Source organism: Saccopteryx leptura, chromosome 1 (assembly GCF_036850995.1).
Source record: "Saccopteryx leptura isolate mSacLep1 chromosome 1, mSacLep1_pri_phased_curated, whole genome shotgun sequence".
NCBI classification, from domain to species: domain Eukaryota; kingdom Metazoa; phylum Chordata; class Mammalia; order Chiroptera; family Emballonuridae; genus Saccopteryx; species Saccopteryx leptura.
In genome coordinates, this window is record NC_089503.1 from 6,791,151 (window position 1) to 6,812,085 (window position 20,935).

The following is a 20,935-nucleotide window of genomic DNA, read 5'->3' on the forward strand; positions in this document are numbered from 1 at the left end:
GCTCAGTCTATAGTCAGTTTCCTAGCGGTTTTTAAAGATTATTATTTTTTTTTTTCTGAAGCTGGAAACGGGGAGGCAGTCAGACAGACTCCCGCATGCGCCCGACTGGGATCCACCCAGCACGCCCACCAGGGGGCGATGCTCTGCCCCTCCGGGGCGTTGCTCTGTTGCGACCAGAGCCACTCCAGCGCCTGGGGCAGAGGCCAAGGAGCCATCCCCAGCGCCCGGGCCATCTTTGCTCCAATGGAGCCTCGCTGCAGGAGGGGAAGAGAGAGACAGAGAGGAAGGAGAGGGGGAGGGGTGGAGAAGCAGATGGGCGCTTCTCCTGTGTGCCCTGGCCAGGAATCGAACCCGGGACTTCTGCACGCCAGGCCGACGCTCTACCACTGAGCCAACCGGCCAGGGCTTTTTTTTTTTTTTTTTTTAGTTTTTTAGTTTTTAGTTTTTAGGATACCCCATGACAACGGCTGGCAAACTACAGCTTTTGGGCCAAATCCAGCCTGCAGCCTGTTTTTGTAAATAAAGCTTTATTGGAAGAGAGCCACACTCATTCATCTACGTATGACTGCTTATGCACTAAGATAGCAGATCTGAATACTTGTGACAAAAACCATGTGGTCCATAAAGCCCGGACTATTTATTCTGTGGCCCTCCACATAAAACGTGTGCAGACTCTGATCTGCGAGAATGTAAAATGTCCCTGAGAGAAGTTAATGCTTCACATTTTTACTGTTTAAATATCTTTGGTTATCAGTTCATTTTTAACACATGCTAGTAGGATGGGGCTCAGGCAGGCAGCTAAGGGGTAAGGCCTAGAGTAATAAAGGAAGTTCTGATAAAGGGTAGGGCCCTGTGCCAGGATTAGTTAACTTGTGCCGTTGTTCCTGACCTTTAACATTCACAGGTTGGTTTGGTTTTTTAGTCACTCTAGAGATGATAGTTTTTGTACTTGTTTGTGGGGGTTGGTATATCCCCTGACCCACAGATACTATAGAGCTTTGTAGATAAGAGATGCAGAAGCTCCTATGAATAAGCTTCACATTGGCAGAGAGGAATTCTCACGGGCATCTGGGAAGGGTGGCCGGAGTGTCATCACCTTCCACCAACGACATCCGGCTCTGTCGACCCCTCAGGTTTGAGACCCTGGAGCCTGAAATGAACGCCCTCGCAGCTCGAATCACTGCCGTGAATGACATCGCTGAGCAGTTGCTGAAGGCCGACCCCCCGGGCAAGGACAGTATTGTCAACACCCAGAAGCAGCTCAACCACAGGTAGAATTCTGCAGGGCGTGGAATGGAGGTGAAGGATGAGGCAGAAGGTGGTCTGGCAGGTGTTGGGGGAGGGGAGTAACGAGCGAGATAAAAGGGGGTCAGAGGGTCAAGGCCGTGTGAAGAGGCTGGGGCCCACACAGGACGCAGTCAGGTCAGAGGCCAGAGGATGGAACAGATGGTGTGATGTATCAAGGGAGAGAGAGGCAGGGAAGAATCTTCCAGATCTACCTGGACAGGGCAGGGAAACTGAGCCACTCCAGACGTAAGACTCTCCCTTCGCTCAGGTGGCAGCAGTTTCGGTCCCTGGCTGATGGCAAGAAGGCAGCTCTGACGTCAGCCCTGAGCATCCAGAACTACCACCTGGAGTGCACGGAGACCCAGGCCTGGATGAGAGAAAAGACCAAGGTCATCGAGTCCACCCAAGGCCTGGGCAATGACCTGGCTGGGGTGCTGGCTCTGCAGCGCAAGCTGGCCGGCACCGAGCGGGACCTGGAGGCCATCGCCGCCCGGGTGGGTGAGCTGACTCGAGAGGCCAATGCCCTGGCCGCTGGCCACCCTGCCCAAGCCTCTGCCATCAATGCCCGGCTTGGAGAGGTGCAGGCTGGCTGGGAAGACCTCAGGGCCACCATGAGACGTCGAGAGGAGTCTCTGGGGGAGGCCCGGCGACTACAGGACTTCCTGCGCAGCTTGGATGACTTCCAGGCGTGGCTAGGCCGCACGCAGACTGCCGTGGCCTCTGAAGAAGGGCCGGCCACCCTGCCTGAGGCAGAGGCCCTCCTGGCCCAGCACGCGGGCCTGCGGGGAGAAGTGGAGCGGGCCCAGAGCGAGTATAGCCGGCTGCGGGCCTTGGGCGAGGAGGTGACCCGCGACCAGTCCGACCCGCAGTGCCTCTTCCTCCGGCAGCGGCTCGAAGCCCTGGGAACCGGCTGGGAGGAGCTGGGCCGCATGTGGGAGAGCCGGCAGGGCCGCCTGGCTCAGGCCCACGGCTTCCAGGGCTTCCTGCGGGATGCCCGCCAGGCTGAGGGCGTGCTCAGCAGCCAGGTGAGAGCTGGGGTGCACGGTCAGGAAGAAGGGGGAGCAGGGGGCATGTGAGGGAGAGTGGTGACTGGGGGGGGTGGCAGCAGGTGAAGCAGTTCAGGAAACAGGATGAGCAGGAAGAACATGTTAGAAAAATAAAAGTGAGCCTGACCTGTGGTGGCGCAGTGGATGGAGTGTCGACCTGGAAATGCTGAGGTCGCTGGTTCGAAACCCTGGGCTTGACTGGTCAAGGCATATATGGGAGTTGATGCTTCCAGCTCCTCCCCCCTTCTCTCTCTCTCTGTCTCTCTCCTCTCTAAAAAATGAATAAATAAAGTAAAAAAAAAAAAAAAAAAAAAAAAAAAAAAAAATCTTTAAAAAAAAAAAAGAAAAAGAAAAAGAAAAGTGAGAAAAGGTCCTGGCCGGTTGGCTCAGCGGTAGAGCATCGGCCTGGCGTGCGGGGGACCCGGGTTCGATTCCCGGCCAGGGCACATAGGAGAAGCGCCCATTTGCTTCTCCACCCCCCCCCCCTTCCTCTCTGTCTCTCTCTTCCCCTCCCGCAGCCAGGGCTCCATTGGAGCAAAGATGGCCCGGGCGCTGGGGATGGCTCCTTGGCCTCTGCCCCAGGCGCTAGAGTGGCTCTAGTCGCGGCAGAGCGACGCCCCAAAGGGGCAGAGCATCGCCCCCTGGTGGGCAGAGCTTCGCCCCTGGTGGGCGTGCCGGGTGGATCCCGGTCGGGCGCATGCGGGAGTCTGTCTGACTGTCTCTCCCCGTTTCCAGCTTCAGAAAAGTGAAAAAAAAAAAAAAAAGTGAAAAAGATGTAAATATGGCTTACCAAAACTGACATAAACTGGCTTGCCACATAAATGTTAAGTAAATTGAATGAGTAGCTAGAAATAAGATGGAATGGCATTTGGACCGTTAAAGGTTCTCCAGCCCAAGTCCCTTACAACTTTCTGAAACTCGACAAAATCCCGGCACCATCTCCTCCATATTCCGAGCCGGAGGGTTGACCCCGTCCCTCACTGGTTGGCCGCCATGTCTGAGAGCGGAATCCTACTTTAAGAGGTGAGCTCACGACCTCCCGTCCCACGCAGGAATATGTGCTGTCTCACACGGAGATGCCGGGGACACTCCAGGCTGCTGATGCCACCATAAAAAAACTGGAAGACTTCATAAGCACCATGGACGCCAATGGGGAGCGGATCCGTGGGCTGCTGGAGGCCGGGCGCCAGCTGGTGTCTGAGGGCAACATCCATGCCGAGAAGATCCGAGAGAAGGCAGACTCCATTGAGAGGAGGTGTGACTAGGACCGCGGGCCACTGAAGGGCCCGCGAGGGAAATGAGTGAAAACAGAGTGACCCCAAAGATGGGAAACATGGCAGTCATACTGGCAGATGGGGCTGGGGGGCTGACACAAAATAGAAGAGGAAGAGCCCCGTGGGCAGTGCGGCACTAAGCCACGGGCTGGGAAGGTCTGTCTCCCTCCCACGGGCAAAATGAAGTCTACCAGGGTAGCTAGACACCGACATAGGATACCTGAGTAGTTTTGCATTGTACCTGGAAGGCACTGTCCTCATAGCGGGAGGACTGGAGGCCTCTAGGTTAGTTAAAGGTTCATGACCTGTTTCCAGCAAGTTCAAGAGTTTCACAATGGGTTGTCTGTCGTTCCAGACACGGGAAGAATCAGGAAGCAGCGCAGCAGCTTTTGGGACGTCTCCGGGACAACCGAGAGCAGCAGCATTTCCTACAAGATTGTCATGAGGTGAGGCTCAGTTCCCCCCGTGTCCCCTTTGACATTCCCTAGCCATCCCTTTCCTAAAATGCCCTGGCTCTTTGACCCTAGAATAAGTCCTTTGCGGCGTCCCCAGAGCACATGACCCTGGCACGGCTTTTCCCCACATCCGCCACCGCTCCTGGCTCGCCTTTCCCCACTGTATGCCTCCTCCTTTCTTCCTCTGAAGTGTGCTTGGGCTTTCTTATTCTCACTCTCTGCTTGGTCCAGCTGAAACTCTGGATTGATGAGAAGATGCTGACGGCCCAGGACGTGTCCTATGATGAGGCCCGCAACCTGCACACAAAGTGGCAGAAGCACCAGGCGTTCATGGCTGAGCTGGCTGCCAATAAGGACTGGTTGGACAAGGTGGACAAGGTGAGCGGTGCGACAGGAGCAGCAAGAAAAGAACCCTTGAGCGTACTCTGGGCGGGGTCCCAGCTACAGTGCCCGGGAGGAGCCAAGCTTCAGGATAGGGCTCTTTCAGGGTTAGAGGTCATGGGGCCTCCCATGCCACATTTCCAAGGGAGAAAGTTACAACTTGAGGAACACATGTTCTAGGTCTATGGGACAGTGACTCCAGAACTTCGAGAAAATATGAATTAGTAAGGAGGCAAACTTCAGTTTTGGGTCAACACAACAAATTCTGTAAAGGGCCAAGTGGTAAATATTTCAGGCTCTGTGGACCGCACAGTTTCTGCTGCAACTACTCAGCTCTGCCCTGTAGTGCAAAAAGTAATCATAGAGAATAGTATATAAATAAATGATTGTAGCTGTGTTCCAATGAACTTTATTTATAAAATCAAGTGGTGGGCTAGATTTCACCCATAGGCCACAGTTTGCCAGCCCTTGCTTTTGAGTCTTGCTATTCCCAGTATTTGTTCTCCCATCCAGCTCTTCCTCAAGAACTGAGCACAGGTAAAACTTTATTTCTACTCAGCAAGTATTGCTGGATAACATATGTGCTCAATGCTCTGCTAGGTGTGATGAGGTATATAGAAAGACACTTTCCTTCCCTCGGGGAAAGAATGATTGGGCAGAAGAGACCAGTGTATAGTCAGTGTTTCTATTTGTTCAGAAAATATTTACTTGGTGCTACTACATGCAAAGCCTCGTATGAGGCACCGAGGGGGAACAGGTGATTCCACTGCGGGCTCTACCTCAAAGAACAGGACTGTAGCCAGGATATGAGACATAGACATAAGTAAATGAATTAAATCCAAAGCAGAATATTACAACTGCAATAGAGAGAGCCGATAAGCCTGGACGGTGAGGAGAGACACGGTGTGGGAAACCCGGAAGAAGGAGCCTCCAGGGTAGTGAAAGCCGAGCAGAGGTCCTGAAGAAAGATAGTCCTGGGCAGAGAGAACAGTGCAAAGCATGAAGGGGGCCCATGGAAGGAAAAGTGGGAAAAGCCCGGGTCAGGTCACGGAAAGCCCTAATCACCACGTAAGGACTGTGCATCAAAGTGTGACATGTGCTACAGGTTTGTGAGGTGGCCCCAGCAGTGCTAGACTCTGACACTCTTTATCCCGGCAGCCATATGTCTTGATTTGTGTTCTCCTAGAAGCAGGCCCCAAAACAAGGCTTTCAGTGAAGGCTGCGTCAATGGAGGTGATCACAGGAAACACCAACAGGGCAGTGGGGAGATGAGACGGAGCAGGAAAGGTAGTCTAGAAAGGGTTCACTATCATCCCAGTTACCCCAGTGGGCAACTGGCACTCAGTCCTCCTGGGATGCCCTGGGAGACGAGCATGCATCAGAGTTATCCCCACCAAAGCACAGGAACGCTAGCTGTCTATCGCTGGCTCTGGGGGCAGTAACTCGGGCACTTCCAGGCCGCCTCGCCAGCACCTCCCCGGAAATAGAAGTCCTCCAGCAGAAAGGCTGGTAGTGGGGAGACAGAGAGACTCACTTACCATAGGTCAGCTAAGAAACATGAAATGGTAGCAGTGGATAACACAGGACCACATGCAATACAACAGTAGAAACCACAGCGCCAGGGAACTCAAAATAGGAAAGGTCGCAGTGGCTTCTTAGCTGAAATGAGATGTGAGCAGGGGGAGGAGGGTTTGATCAGCAGTAAGGTAGGGAAGTCTAGAGAGAGCTAAAACCTTCAAGATCATGTTCAAGAGAACACACAAGAACTTGGAATTTACTGCTCACTCTTCAGGTCTCTCCTGCCCCATAGGGCCCTGGCCTATGAAGCTCAGTGTTGTCTGATTCCGACGCTTACACTTCTTTGTCCCACCACCCAGGAAGGGCAGGAGCTGAGCCTCGAGAAGCCGGAGCTGAAGGCCCTGGTGTCGGAGAAGCTGGAGGGCCTGCACAAGCGCTGGGACGAGCTGGAGACCACCACGCAGGCCAAGGCCCGCAGCCTCTTTGATGCCAACCGGGCCGAGCTCTTCTCCCAGAGCTGCTCTGCCCTGGAGAGCTGGCTGCTGAGCCTGCAGGCCCAGCTGCACTCCGACGACTACGGCAAGGACCTCACCAGCGTCAACATTCTGCTCAAGAAGCAGCAGGTGCGCAGGGGCCTTTGACGGGGAGGGTGGACAGCAGAAGGCAGGAAGGAACCATAGCTCTTGAAACTGGGGAGGCCGTTCTCAGGCCACCCCAAAGCTGAGTTTCAGACCTCGCTGGAGAGGGTCAAGGCCTGCCTGCTGATGCCATAGAAATTTGCTGGGGTATCACAGGCTAGGGCAGGTCCAAAGCTGGGAGTTGTCATTTGGATAGAAGGTGACCGCCATTGGGTCTCCTGCATGCCAGGGGCAGTTTAGCCATAGGAGCCAGAAGGAAAGCACACTGGAACCGGAAGTAGAAGCTTCAGCCTCTCCTGTGCCTTGTGGTGTCCCTCCATCGCCCTCTACTGACAAGCCTGGCATTGCACCAGCTGGCAGAGGAGAAATGTTTACGGGTCCATCCAGTTCTAATGTCTTAAAGCAAGGAAAGATGGATTTGGAACTGAGGCAGATTTGGGACTGAGAGGCCATAAATTGCTAACTGGCAAAGTTATCACAACCCCCTTCCCTGGGCTCTTAGGCATATTAAAGTTTGAGATCCACTGATCTGGGCCATGAGGAGATACTTGCCCTGGGTGAGCCCAGGGTAAGAAATCATGATTGACTTGGTACTGGCCAGTGTCCCCTCTGAGTTTGATGGTGGCAGCACAGTGATGGCATCTCTTTCTTCTGGGCTGGCAGATGCTGGAAAGGGAGATGGCTGTACGGGAGAAGGAGGTGGAGGCGATCCAGACCCAGGCAAAAGCACTGGCCCAGGAAGACCAGGGTGCAGGGGAGGTGGAGCGGACGTCTAGGGCCGTGGAGGAGAAGTTCAAGGCCCTGTACCAGCCCATGAGGGAGCGCTGCCAGCGCCTGCAGGCCTCCCGGGAGCAGCACCAGTTCCACCGGGATGTGGAGGATGAGATCGTGAGTCACTAGGATCGGGGATGGGGTGATGTCGTCACCATGGCAAACTGCTTCCTGCCTTGGGCTGGGGAGATGCCAGCCGTGTTTTCTATTCCCTTTGGCACTGAAAATCAACCCTCGAGGGACACTTGGGGATGCCTGCTCGCTTCCTTTACCCTAGAACCAGAGATGACAGTGACCTGCACACACACCAGGAGCCCTAGAGAAGCTCCCCCCAGCTATCCCCACTGTCCAGCCCTTAGCACTGACACCCCCTTTCCCATTCAGTTGTGGGTGACGGAGCGTCTCCCCATGGCAAGCTCCAGGGAACATGGCAAGGACCTGCCCAGTGTCCAGCTCCTCATGAAGAAAAACCAGGTGAGACAGAGGCTAAAGGCCAAAGGGAAGGTCCCAAGAACCTCCTTAGATGCGGAAGTTTGTTTTTCCGTAAGACCCGGGTTTCTCTGGCTCCCCCTCGATGCTGCGTGCGACCTCAGACTTTGCTGGCTGGCCTTTCCCCTCTGTGGAGGGCAGGTCCCCTCGGTAGAACACCATGGGGGTTGAAGTCTGACCAGCGCATCCCTGGGTCAGAAGGGCGGCAGATCAAGAGGGTTCAGGAAGGAAGAGAAGCAAGAGCGTGAGGGGGCTTGATGTTGAGTAGGCGTGAGGGAGTCCTTAGCGAGCCTTTCCACATCCCCTCCTCCGCGCTGGGGACAGACCCTGCAGAAGGAGATCCAGGGCCACGAGCCGCGGATTGCGGACCTGACAGAGCGGCAGCGTGCCCTGGGTGCGGCCGCAGCCGGCCCGGAGCTGGCGGAGCTACAGGAAATGTGGAAACGCCTGGGCCGCGAGCTGGAACTTCGAGGGAAGCGGCTGGAGGAGGCCCTGCGAGCGCAGCAGTTCTACCGCGACGCCGCCGAGGCCGAGGCCTGGATGGGCGAGCAGGAGTTACACATGATGGGCCAGGACAAAGCCAAGGTGAGAGCCAGCGCAGAGCCCAGGCAGCCGAGCTGCATCTGTCCTCCCCGGGACCCCCACTCCCTGATGCCCACTGCCCTGCCCCCAGGATGAATTGAGCGCCCAGGCCGAGGTGAAGAAGCATCAGGTGTTGGAGCAAGCCCTCGCAGACTATGCCCAGACCATCCACCAGCTGGCAGCCAGCAGCCAAGACATGATTGACCACGACCACCCAGAGAGGTGAGCACAGTGGCGGCAAGGAAGCACAGCCCTCGGGGCAGGGGGAGCTGGTTCCAAGCAGGTGCAGGGATCGTGGAGCCTTCTGTACTGTGCGCATATAGAACCATCTAGAAAGGTGGAGAAGCAGGGACTTGGCAAGCGGCTGGGTGGCTCTGAGGGACAGGGCTCTATGGTACAGTCTGGGGATCTGAGCAGTGGATTCTAAGTCCTGTGCTGCATCCCCTGTCCCCGTAGTACGCGGCTGTCGATCCGCCAAGCCCAGGTGGACAAGCTGTATGCCAGCCTGAAGGAGCTGGCTGGGGAACGGCGGGAGCGCCTGCAGGAGCACCTGAGGCTGTGCCAGCTCCGCCGCGAGTTGGACGACCTAGAGCAGTGGATCCAGGAGCGCGAGGTGGTGGCAGCTTCCCACGAGCTCGGCCAGGACTATGAGCACGTGACCGTGAGTGGGGGGGACACTCACCTGCAGCTTGGCTCCTGGAAGAGGAGACCCACAGGCACTAGGGCTTGGTCCTGTGCAGAGCACCAAAGGCAGGGTGCAGGCCTGGCTGAGCCAGCACTGTTCTGGGTTTTCAGGGAATTCAGTTGGAGAACTGTGCAGAAAGGAGGCTATGGGGCTGCGCATAGACTTGGACAAAAAGGGAATGACCAGTCACTCTTTTCCAACAGAACTTGACAGTTTAGGGTATCCCAGTCTATAGGCTAAAGGTTCCAAACGGCCCTACTACCTTTACTGGGGGCCGGGGCGCTAGTCAAACACAGGGTCACTGGGAACCAGTTGCATTTACTCATGAGCTCAGTTCAGCTAGAGAAACCTTTTTTGGGCCATCAGTTTGGGGTGAGAGGAATGCCCTGCTCTCCTCCCCAGCCCCATTAACCAGTATCAGAATTGTCTGTGCAACTGTTCCCTCCACCAGATGCTCCGGGACAAATTCCGAGAGTTCTCTCGGGACACGAGCACCATCGGTCAGGAGCGCGTGGATAGTGCCAATGCACTGGCCAATGGGCTCATTGCTGCGGGCCATGCTGCCCGGGCCACCGTGGCTGAGTGGAAGGACAGTCTCAACGAGGCCTGGGCTGACCTGCTGGAGCTACTGGACACACGGGGTCAGGTGCTGGCGGCTGCACACGAGCTGCAGCGCTTCCTGCACGGGGCCCGCCAGGCCCTGGCGCGGATGCAGCACAAGCAGCAGCAGCTTCCAGACGAGACTGGCCGAGACCTCAACGCGGCCGAGGCCCTGCAGCGCCGGCACTGTGCCTTTGAGCATGACATCCAGGCCCTCAGCTCCCAGGTCTGACTCAAGCATGTGAGGTTGGGGGTGGCCTGGAGGAGACGTCATGGGAAATGGGTGGCGGGAGGAGGGTCCCTCAGAACTGCTGGGAGTGGGCATCCTCTGGAAGGCCAGTTAGGGATGAGGCAGAATTCCTCCAGGTAAACATCCCAGGCCAGAGAGCACCTCACCACTACATTCACACCTTTAATAACAAGCTTCCTTGAGGGCCCGTGACACTGTCACATGGTCCTGAGAGCTAGAGTATTCTTCCTGTTGCACTAAAATCTGCATATTGGTCCCACCCACTCTAGAGCTCTAGACCCACACAAATCAACCATAGATCCTTCCTGCAACCATTTCAACATAGCCCCCTATCCAAGACCTTTTTTCAGGCTGATAATCTCATTCTGACGATCTTTGAGGTCCCTCATGCTCTGGACAGGCCTCTGATAGCCCAACTGGCTAGTAGTTCTTTATTATTATTATTTTAAAATTTTTAAGTTGCTATTACAGGAAGAGAAAGTGAAAGAAAGAAAAAACATTGATTTGTTGTTCTATTTACTTATGCATTCATTGGTTGATTCTTACATGCGCCCGGATCAGGAATTGATCCTACAACATTGGTGGATCAGGACAGTGCTCTAACCAACTGAGCTACCTCGCCATGGCCCAACTGAGCAAATTCATGATTTCCACATGTTATTAGTGACAAAATAGTTTTTGGTGTATACAAACAAGTATCAGAAATCCATCCCTGTGATGTACTAATTGGTCATTAAAAAGGCAAATAAGAGGCCCTCTCGGTTGGCTCAGCGGTAGAGCGTCGGCCTGGCGTGCGGGGGACCCGGGTTCGATTCCGGCCAGGGCACAAGGAGAAGCGCCCATTTGCTTCTCCACCCCCCCCCCCTCCTTCCTCTCTGTCTCTCTCTTCCCCTCCCGCAGCCAAGGCTCCATTGGAGCAAAGATGGCCCAGGCGCTGGGGATGGCTCCTTGGCCTCTGCCCCAGGCGCTAGAGTGGCTCTGGTCGCGGCAGAGCGACGCCCCAGAAGGGCAGAGCATCGCCCCCTGGTGGGCATGCCGGGTGGATCCCGGTCGGGCGCATGCGAGAGTCTGTCTATCTCTCCCTGTTTCCAGCTTCAGAAAAATACAAAAAAAAAAAACAAAAAAAAAAACAAGAGGCCCTGGCCGGTTGGCTCAGTGGTAGAGCGTCGGCCTGGTGTGCAGCAGTCCTGGGTTCGATTCCCGGCCAGGGCACTCAGAAGAAGCGCCCATCTGCTTCTCCACCTCTCCCCCTCTCCTTCCTCTCTGTCTCTCTCTTCCCCTCCTGCAGCCAAGGCTCCATTGGAACAAAGTTGGCCCCAGCACTGAGGATGGCTCTATGACCTCTGCCTCAGGCGCTAGAATGGCTCTGGTTGCAAAGGAGCACGCCCCAGATGGGCAGAACATCGCCCCCTGGTGGGCATGCCGAGTGGATCCTGGTTGGCACATGCGGGAGTCTGTCTGACTGCCTCCCCGTTTCCAACTTCAGAAAAATACAAAAAAAAAAAAAGGCAAATAAGATAGGGATCCATCTTCTTTTGAAGCTTTAAGGCATCTTTGTACAAAGGGGATGAGAAGCATTTATTCAACAATGTATTGAATTCCAACCTGGTATAACTAGTAGCCCTTTTAAAGGGCTGCCTGCCAGGCTAAGCCCAGGCTCCCAGATGGGACCCAACAGGGCAGAGTGCAACAAGGCTCACTGTGGGCACCAGCTGTCATCTTTCCCAGCCCCTACTCTCTGCTCCTCCTCTGCTTCTCTGGCTGGTAAAACGAGCAGGCAGTAGAGAGCAGAGGCCTGGACAGGGGGGAGACTGCAGCTCCTCGGAGTCTCCAGCTCTGCCTGACTCCGACCTGGGCTCTGCAGGTCCAGCAGGTGCAGGACGATGGCCACCGGCTGCAGAAGGCCTATGCTGGAGAAAAGGCCGAGGAGATTGGCCGCCACATGCAGGCTGTGGCTGAGGCCTGGGCCCAGCTTCAGGGAAGCTCTGCTGCCCGCCGCCAGCTGCTGCTGGACACCACGGACAAGTTCCGCTTCTTCATGGCTGTCCGGGAGTTGATGCTGTGGATGGACGGGGTGAACCTGCAGATGGATGCCCAGGAGAGGCCCCGGTGAGGCCTACGGTGCCCATTGCCCAGGGCCTTCAGGGGTTGTGAGCAGGTGCCTGGGAGAGGGTTGTAGGCAGCAGGGTAGTGATGTGGTCTCTGTGCCCCCAGGGATGTGTCCTCCGCAGACCTGGTCATCAAGAACCACCAGGGCATCAAAGCAGAGATAGAGGCCAGGGCCGACCGCTTCTCCTCTTGCATTGACATGGGGCAGAGGCTGCTCGCCAGGAGCCACTATGCTGCTGAGGAGGTGGGTGAGGCCTAGGTGCAGCGTGTCATCCTCATGGGAGAGGCCTCGATGCTGAGTGTTCTCCCCCCCCCCCCCCAGGGCCTTTCTGCTTCCTCCCAACCTCTCTTCACAGAAACCTTCCACTCCCTCTCCCCTTGGTGCTGGGATTTCCCGGAACTGAAATCCCTAGTTCCCCTGTCTGAGTTCCCGAGGGAGCGAGCGAGGGCCTGTGCAGAGCCTAGCTGGGTGCTAACTCACTCCTCTGCCCCTAGATCTCGGAAAAGCTGTCGCAGCTGCAGGCACGGCGCCAGGAGACAGCGGACAAGTGGCAGGAGAAGATGGACTGGCTCCAGCTTGGTGAGCCACTCTGGGGACCAGGAAGCTGGCTGAGAGAGCCAGGCGCTGCAAGGAGGGGCTGGGGGTCTTGTACCCTGTAGTTTCCAGACTAAGGCCAGGAATCCTGGGGGAGGAATTCAAGGCACCCACCCTTGGCACTGCCTGGCTCTGCCCTGCCCTGTGTTCCTGCTTTGGGGCAGGAACTTTCTGTATCCTTGTTCTTGAAGTGACGGGGGTACAGTGTTCTGCCGCTACCCACTCTGACCTGCCATCTTCCTGCCACCCCTCCTGCCCTGCAGTTTTGGAGGTGCTCGTGTTTGGGAGAGATGCAGGTATGGCGGAGGCCTGGCTGTGCAGCCAAGAGCCTCTGGTGCGAAGTGCGGAGCTGGGTTGCACCGTTGATGAAGTTGAGAGCCTCATCAAGCGGCACGAGGCCTTCCAGAAGTCAGCAGTGGCCTGGGAGGAGCGATTCAGCGCGCTGGAGAAGCTCACCGCGGTGAGGGCCGCAGGCCCCGCCCCCGGGATGCCCCGCCCGCCCCGGCCCCGCCCCGGCCCACTGACCCCAGCCTGTGCTCTCTGCCGCTGGGAGAAAACAGCTTCTCTCCTCCCCCTGCACCATCATCTCCCACCTGTTAGCCTAGAGTGCCAGGTTGTCACCACAGCTTTAGGAGTCACCCATTCCCTGGGTGATGCTGAGAGACATCATCTCCCCAGTTACTTATAATCCTTCCTTTTGAATTATTATATTTTCCGCCCTGTTTCATCAAACTGGCTGAGACATTTCTCCTTTCCCCAACTCCCTGGTCCTCTTAAATGAGACTGTCTGCGCTCTGACCTCAGAATCTCTTGACAGCTGGAGGAGCAGGAGAAGGAGCGGAGAAGAAAGAGGGAGGAGGAGGAGCGGAGGAAACAGCCCTCTGCTTCCCAGCCCACAGCCAGTCAGCCCGAAGGGGTCCTGGTGGACGGCCAGACGGCTCCTGATGCTTCCTGGGACCGGTGAGGGCTGGAACACCTGCGGGGGAGGAGGAGGCTGCATCTAAGCAATCCAAGGCCTGGTATCATTGTGTCCCCCTCTGCCGTTCCAGAACGCACCCCCGGCTACCAGCATCCACACAGCCTGCCAGTGTTAATGGCATCTGCACAGACGGAGAGTCCCCGCAGGTGAGCTGCCCCGCTCAGTGCGCCCTGCCAGACACTTAGCCCCCGGCCCGCTTGTACGCCCTCTTACAGCTTCTTGTCCTTGTAGCCCCTGCTGGAACAACAGAGACTTGAGCCGGGCAGCTTCCCAGAAGGGCCTGTGAGTTCCTCCTGGAGGTGTGGGTGTTGATAGCTGAGGGCTGAAGAGGGCGATGAGCTGGTGGTGGGGCAACAGACGCAAAAGGGAGCCTCCTCGAGGAAACCTCAGCTCTTGGCCTTCAGTCCTCGTGACATCCAAACTGGGTACCTGTGACCTCATCCTTTGACACGGACACTGTTTTCCCCACAGGGGACTGGCCTAGGGGACGAGACCAACAGGCCCCAGGGAGAGAGGCAGACCCGGACGCAGGGCTCGGTCCCTCCCACCATGCCACAGAGCAGGTCATCAGAGTCAGCCCGGGTTGCCACCCTGCCGCCCCGAGGCCCAGAGCTCTCTGCCCAGGAACAGATGGAGGGGATGCTGTGTCGCAAACAGGAGATGGAGGCCTTCGGCAAGAAGGCTGCCAACAGGTACTGGGTCTGGCTGCGCAGTGCCTGGCCCTCTGCAGTCCCTGCCTGCTGAGGCAGCTTGCCTGGAACCCCTTCCCAGACGGAGGAGGGAGGGGTGCCCTGCGGGAGGAGTGTCTTCTAGGAAAGGGGTATGGCTCAGGAGCGGAGTGGGGCCACTGGTGAAGGTAGGGCGGGGGTGTGCTGTGAAGATGATGGGCCTAAGGACAGGAGAGGCCCTGGAAGTCCTAGGACACCCATACTCTCCCCAGGGTCACCAGCCCCACAGAAGCTGGTCAGGCAGCCTGTCTTGCCTCGTCACCTACACCGTGTCCCTCCCAGGTCATGGCAGAATGTGTACTGTGTCCTGCGGCGTGGCAGCCTTGGCTTCTACAAGGATGCGAAAGCTGCTAGCGCGGGAGTGCCATACCACGGAGAAGTGCCTGTCAGCCTGGCCAGGGCCCAGGGCAGTGTCGCCTTTGATTATCGGAAGCGTAAACACGTCTTCAAGCTGGGGTAGGAACAGGACTGTGCCCTCAGGATGGAAGAGGGAGTCAGAGAGATACAAGGTGAAGGGTTGCCATGTGCTAGGTCTAGAGGTCGAGTTGCAGGGCCAGGCATTTGGGGCAAGAGATGTAGAGGAGAGAGAGGAAGGGGGTGGGCTTCCAGTTGTATTTCACACTAAGGGGGTGCAGGAGCTCCAAAACAGACCTGATGGCCAACAATGTCAAGCTGAAAAATGATCCTAGATGGGCTATCTAAGGGTAGGGTGCTAGCATTCCCTGGCCTCCAGGGATCTCCAGGTGTCTGTCCCTGCCCGCCTTGGAGCAGCCAGAGTGGGAGGCATGGCCTGGGATGGAAGTGAGATCAGCCTGGTCCTCGGTAGCCAATCAGGAAGAAGTTGCTTTCTCTCAGTCCTGGGACTGTGAAGAGGGAGTAAGCTGAAGGTGTCTGATCTGCCTCCGAGGGCCCCGGCCCGGCCCCTGGGTGATACTGAGCTCTCCCAGCACTGATCAGGCTGATCCAGATTCTCAGCTCTGCCCTAAGGTTTCTCTCTCTCTCCCAACAGCTTACAGGATGGAAAAGAATATTTATTCCAAGCTAAGGATGAGGTGAGCTGTTCCCTCTCCTCCCACGCCCCGAGCTGTTGCCATTCTTCCAACTCTCGCTTCCCCTTTCTTCCCTCTTTGCTCACTTTTTCCTTAAATGTCTCATTCTTTGTAATCAGACCACCCACAGTGTGCCAACTGGGTGTTTGTGAGGGCCACACCAAAACATGGTCCTATCTTTAGAGGTCTTTTTCTCCAAGGAGATGAAACCGTCAATTCATTCTCCCATCTCCGCCTCTTGCATTTCCGCGTTGTCTGCTGTCCACAGAGCGGCTGCCTCAGCACAGCGCCCTCGAGGTGACCCGTTGTCTTTCCACGCTCCCTGTAGGCAGAGATGAGCTCCTGGCTGCGGGTGGTGAATGCAGCCATCACCACTGCGTCCTCTGCCTCCGGAGAGCCGGAAGAGCCAGCAGTGCCCAGTGTCAGCCGGGGCATGACCCGGGCCATGACCATGCCCCCAGTGTCCCCGGCCGGGGCCGAGGGCTCTGTGGTACTTCGCAGCAAGGACGGCAGAGAACGAGAGCGAGAAAAACGCTTCAGCTTCTTCAAGAAGAATAAGTAGTAGGGGGCAGGACTCCCAGGCCAGCTCCCTCCCTCTGTTCAGGAAACTGCCAGGGACTGTCAACAGGGACCACCACCCTCTTGTCAGGACAACTGCCTGCTGCTAGGGTCTGTTGCCAAGGTCAGCCCATCACCAGGAACTGTCTCTGGGGACAAGTCAGTGTTCCCAAGGGCAACCCTTCTCTTCTGCTATTTAATTCTAGACTGGTGGTGGGCCCCAGGCAACCCCCAATTCTACTCCCCCCCACTTCCCTCTTCCCTCAGCCTTATGCCTCTCTCCCCACCACAGTGCGGACAGTGCCGCACCCTCAATATAGGCCACATGGGGAATGGATGCCCCTGCCTCAGGGTCATTCTCCCACTGCAGCTGGGGCACGCCGCCTGGTGCCTTGCCCCTGGGGACCAGCCAGGAACCTCTAAGAGCTGAAGCGGGACCTGGGGGCAAGATGGCTGGATGATGGAGTCAGAGACACTGAAGCTCCCCCTTTCCGTCCTTCCTCATCCTCTGACTCAAGCGGCCACTTCATCTCCAGTGACTCTCAAAGGCTTCCAGGTGTGAGTTGTTCAGGGGCAACCACAGCCTTGATTGAGTCTGGCCAAGGAGGTGATTAAACAGCTCAGCTTCTCTTACTGCCTCTGGGTGTCTTTGCTTTCCTGACCACAGCCTCTCTGCCTGTGCCTGTGCCTTTGGCTCTGGTCTCATGTGTCAGGTTTCCACTCTGTCCCCAACCTCCAAGCCCTTGAAGAACCACATTATTTTGAGAGCTTCCCTATCTTAGTCTAATTTCCCCCTGATAAGGACCTCTGGTTTGCTAGGTTGGCCAATGTCAAGCCTCTTTTTTAGATCAAAGTACACCATGGGTCAGGAAGAAGTTAACAAGCGGTGCTTCCCTCATGATTCTTTCAACTTTTAAAAAACGAAAGACTTTTTTATTTTTAAGGAAAGATTGAAGAGCATTGCTACAACCTAGTCTCAGCCACTGCTCAGCCTGACAGTGGAGAACAGGACACACAGGGGTGATTACTGACCCGCCTTCTTTCTCCTCCCCAATGGAGAGGATCAGGGGAGTTCAGACAGGGTCGGAGAAGTGGCAGGTTGTAAGTCCACACCACTAGAATTACAACACCTTGGAAGCCACGAGGTACATCCTAAGTGTGTAAATGCACAAACACACAGAAGAATGTTCTAGATCTAGTAGAGCATAAAAAAAGGACTATCCCTCTTTTCTTGTTTGGCTTTGGAGCAGGGGTCCCCAAACTATGGCCCGCGGGCCGCATGCGGCCCCCTGAGGCCATTTATCCGGCCCCACCGCACTTCCAGAAGGGGCACCTCTTTCATTGGTGGTCAGTGAGAGGAGCATAGTTCCCATTGAAATACTGGTCAGTTTGTTGATTTAAATTTACTTGTTCTTTATTTTAAATATTGTATTTGTTCCCGTTTTGTTTTTTTACTTTAAAATAAGGTATGTGCAGTGTGCATAGGGATTTGTTCATAGTTTTTTTTGTTTGTTTTTTTTTTTTTATTTTTTATTTTTTCACTTTTCTGAAGCTGGAAACGGGGAGAGACAGTCAGACAGACTCCCGCATGCGCCCGACCGGGATCCACCCGGCACGCCCACCATGGGGCGACGCTCTGCCCATCAGGGGGCGATGCTCTGCCTATCCTGGGCGTCGCCATATTGCGACCAGAGCCACTCTAGCGCCTGGGGCAGAGGCCACAGAGCCATCCCCAGCGCCCGGGCCATCTTTGCTCCAATGGAGCCTTGGCTGCGGGAGGGGAAGAGAGAGACAGAGAGGAAAGTGCGGCGGAGGGGTGGAGAAGCAAATGGGCGCCTCTCCTGTGTGCCCTGGCCAGGAATCGAACCCGGGTCCTCCGCACGCTAGGCCGACGCTCTACCGCTGAGCCAACCGGCCAGGGCCATAGTTTTTTTTTATAGTCCGGCCCTCCAACGGTCTGAGGGACAGTGAACTGGCCCCCTGTGTAAAAAGTTTGGGGACCCTGCTTTGGAGGTTTCAGGGCAATAGCATTGACCTTGGTGGCCTCCTACAAGAGAAGCTTTGTTCTTTCATTGTTTCCCATTCCCACACAACCATTTCTTTTCAGGGCTCAGAGCTCTTTCCAGGAAAGAAGTCCCATCTTAAGCTTCATTGGCCAAGGGCCTTGGCTGAGCGAATCCTTATCTTCAGCCATGACAAAGACGGTCGGGTGTGTGCAGGACTGGGACTAGCACGACACAGCCCCAGAATGGTCTCCAACTGTGAGATCTGGTAGACCAGAGAGTGCACAAAATAAGTATCCCTTTCTCTTAAGAAAAGCAGGCTCAGAAATATCCTCAGTAAACATGTCAAGAAATGTAACTAGAACAGTCTGTCGTGGGACTGAATAGAAGAGCACCTTAGGACCACAGCCTCTTGTTTTTCAGGTGCAACTGTAAAATCTGCACTGTGTGAAGGAGGAGTCACACATTGTGGAGTGTTCAGGGAATCTAGGCTTACATGTCAAGATGGCAAGCTGGGGGGGGGGCAGTTGGGAGGAAAGCAATAACTAGAAATTTTAGGAGGAAATGTATGTGAGGTTAAGGGATTTAAAATGTACACGTAAATAGGGCAGCCCAGTGAAGGTCCCGCAGAATGCAGTCACTGTGAACAGAGAAGGAATGAGAATCGAGTTTGAGCATCACGTACATACACATGGCAGCTGAAGCTACCAGAGTGCTAGGATGGGACACAGAAGGTGATAAGCATAAGGAAGTAAGTCTTGGGAGACACCTGTGACATAGAAGTGGAAGAATATTTCCAGGAGGGAGAACAGAACAGTACAGAGCCGTGAGGGCTAGGAGACAGGTTAAAAGACAAAAGTACAAAAATGCAGGCCCCACACATCGATAGGGACATATGGACAGATAAAAATGGATGAACTATTGAGAGGAAAATACATTTGTGTTCTTACCTAACACCGCCTGCGAGGGTGGACGCCGGAGCTGTGCTGTCTAATACAGTGGTTACTGAGCACTTGAAACATTACTAGTCTGAATTGAGATGTGCTAAATTCAGTGTAAAATGCTCATCAGATTTCAAAGGCTGAAGAGTAAAAAAAAATCGAGATACTTTAAGATTTTTTTATACTGATTATATGTTGAAATGATCTTTTAGCTACATTGGGCATCAAAAGTATTAAAGTCTATTTTTCTTTTCAAATGTGTTTACTAGAAATTTTAAATAATTAAAAATACTGAAAAAGGTCATTTAAATTACATATGTCACCCACATATTTCTGTTTGGACAGCACTGCTCAGAATGGACTACAGACCTAAATGTGAACAGGTAAAAACAGTAATAGAAGAAAATGGAATCGGGGGGTAGAAAAGGAAATACTATATAAAACTGTGAAAGCACAAACTTTAAAAATTGATTAATTTTACCTGTTCTGTGGTGGAGCAGTGGATAAAGCGTCGACCTGGAATGCTGAGATTGCCGGTTGGAAACCCTGGACCTGCCTGGTCAAGGCACATATGGGAGTTGATGCTTCCTGCTCCTCCCCCCTTCTGTCTCTCCCTCTCTCCTCTCTTAAATGAATAAATAAAATCTTTAAAATATTAATTTGACTACATTAAAATATTAAGAGTTTCTGTTCAATAAAGGACACCAAGGTAATAATTTGGTGAAATGAAAGAAGATACTTGAAACCAATAAGATTAATATGTAGAATATACGAGAAAATCCTGCAAAGTAGCAACAAAAGGGAGACTGCCACCCAACAAGAAAAATGGGCAAAAGCTATGAATAGGAAATTCACAGAAAAGGAAACACCCCAAAATTTATCAAGTAATCAGAAAAATATAAGTTAAAGCAACAGTTTATATATTACCTTATATCAAACTGGGGAAAAAGAAAAAATTGGATAATGTCAAACATTGGCATAAATGTTCATATACTGAGCCCCTCAGATGGGAGACTAGTCTGACAGTTTTTCCAGAGAAAAACCTAGCAATTTCATCCCAGGTTTATACCCTCTCAAATTCTCACATGGATCCATTGGGCCAGGGCATTCATAATTAACCTGAGGATGTTACTTCCAACCTTGTTTGTAATGGTGGGGAGTTGAAGCCAACCTGATGTCCAATACCCAGAAATGGATAAGTAACATATGGTGGTTTCACACTCTGGAGTATTACTCAGTGGTTAGATATGACACAGCAACATAGCACTTAGTGAAAAAACTCAGATGTTGAGTTTACAACACAATTTACATAAACATATACATAAATTACCTAAGTGCACAGTGGACCTTGTATAGATACATATTAAAAGAAACCAACTGTAAAAAGACATTCGCAGCCTGCCTAGGCGGTGACGCAATGGGTAGAGCGTCGGACTGGGATGCCGAGGACCCAGGTTCGAGACCCCGAGGTCGCCAGCTTGAGCGCAGGCTCATCTGGTTTGAGCAAAAGTTCACCAGCTTGGACCCAGGGTCACTGGCTCGAGCAGAGGGTTACTTGGTCTGCTGAAGGCCTGCAGTCAAGGCACATATGAGAGAGCAGTCAGTGGACAACTAAGGTGTCGCAATGTGCAACAAAAAACTAATAATTGATGCTTCTCATCTTTCCGTTCCTGTCTGTCTGTCTGTCCCTGTCTGTCCCTCTCTCTGACTCTCTGTCTCTGGGGGGAGGGGGATATATATATAAAAGAAAGAGAAAAAAAGACATTTGCAGCAATCTAGGGGAAACTTGAATATAAATATTCAATATTATTATAGCATAGCCCTGGATGTTTTCATTAGAGGCACATAGTGAAGTGCTTGCTGATAGGAGAAATGATATTGTGTCTGGGATTTGCTTTTAAAAACTCCAGCCCCCGGCCCTGGTCGGTTGGCTCAGTGGTAGAGTGTCAGCCTGGCGTGCAGGAGTCCCAGGTTCGATTCCCGGCCAGGGCACACAG

General features: G+C 54.1%; 1 protein-coding gene across 3 annotated transcripts in view; it reads left to right on the top strand.

The window, feature by feature from the left end:
- Positions 1 to 16,624, top strand: part of SPTBN2 (spectrin beta, non-erythrocytic 2) — a 40,660-nt gene extending 24,036 nt beyond the window's left edge. For all 3 annotated transcript variants that reach the window (XM_066346764.1, XM_066346758.1, XM_066346749.1), the window contains 23 exons: positions 1,134 to 1,271; positions 1,556 to 2,312; positions 3,386 to 3,588; positions 3,963 to 4,053; positions 4,294 to 4,440; positions 6,321 to 6,584; positions 7,263 to 7,487; positions 7,755 to 7,844; positions 8,184 to 8,444; positions 8,533 to 8,663; positions 8,898 to 9,102; positions 9,578 to 9,952; positions 11,841 to 12,085; positions 12,191 to 12,329; positions 12,581 to 12,665; positions 12,944 to 13,140; positions 13,498 to 13,640; positions 13,730 to 13,805; positions 13,891 to 13,941; positions 14,131 to 14,351; positions 14,670 to 14,843; positions 15,397 to 15,439; positions 15,765 to 16,624. In XM_066346764.1, the coding sequence (XP_066202861.1) occupies positions 1,134 to 1,271; positions 1,556 to 2,312; positions 3,386 to 3,588; positions 3,963 to 4,053; positions 4,294 to 4,440; positions 6,321 to 6,584; positions 7,263 to 7,487; positions 7,755 to 7,844; positions 8,184 to 8,444; positions 8,533 to 8,663; positions 8,898 to 9,102; positions 9,578 to 9,952; positions 11,841 to 12,085; positions 12,191 to 12,329; positions 12,581 to 12,665; positions 12,944 to 13,140; positions 13,498 to 13,640; positions 13,730 to 13,805; positions 13,891 to 13,941; positions 14,131 to 14,351; positions 14,670 to 14,843; positions 15,397 to 15,439; positions 15,765 to 15,998 (4,495 nt within the window). In that variant the 3' untranslated portion in view covers positions 15,999 to 16,624. The remainder of the gene's footprint in view (positions 1 to 1,133; positions 1,272 to 1,555; positions 2,313 to 3,385; positions 3,589 to 3,962; positions 4,054 to 4,293; positions 4,441 to 6,320; positions 6,585 to 7,262; positions 7,488 to 7,754; positions 7,845 to 8,183; positions 8,445 to 8,532; positions 8,664 to 8,897; positions 9,103 to 9,577; positions 9,953 to 11,840; positions 12,086 to 12,190; positions 12,330 to 12,580; positions 12,666 to 12,943; positions 13,141 to 13,497; positions 13,641 to 13,729; positions 13,806 to 13,890; positions 13,942 to 14,130; positions 14,352 to 14,669; positions 14,844 to 15,396; positions 15,440 to 15,764) is intronic.
- The last annotated feature ends 4,311 nt before the right edge of the window (positions 16,625 to 20,935 follow it).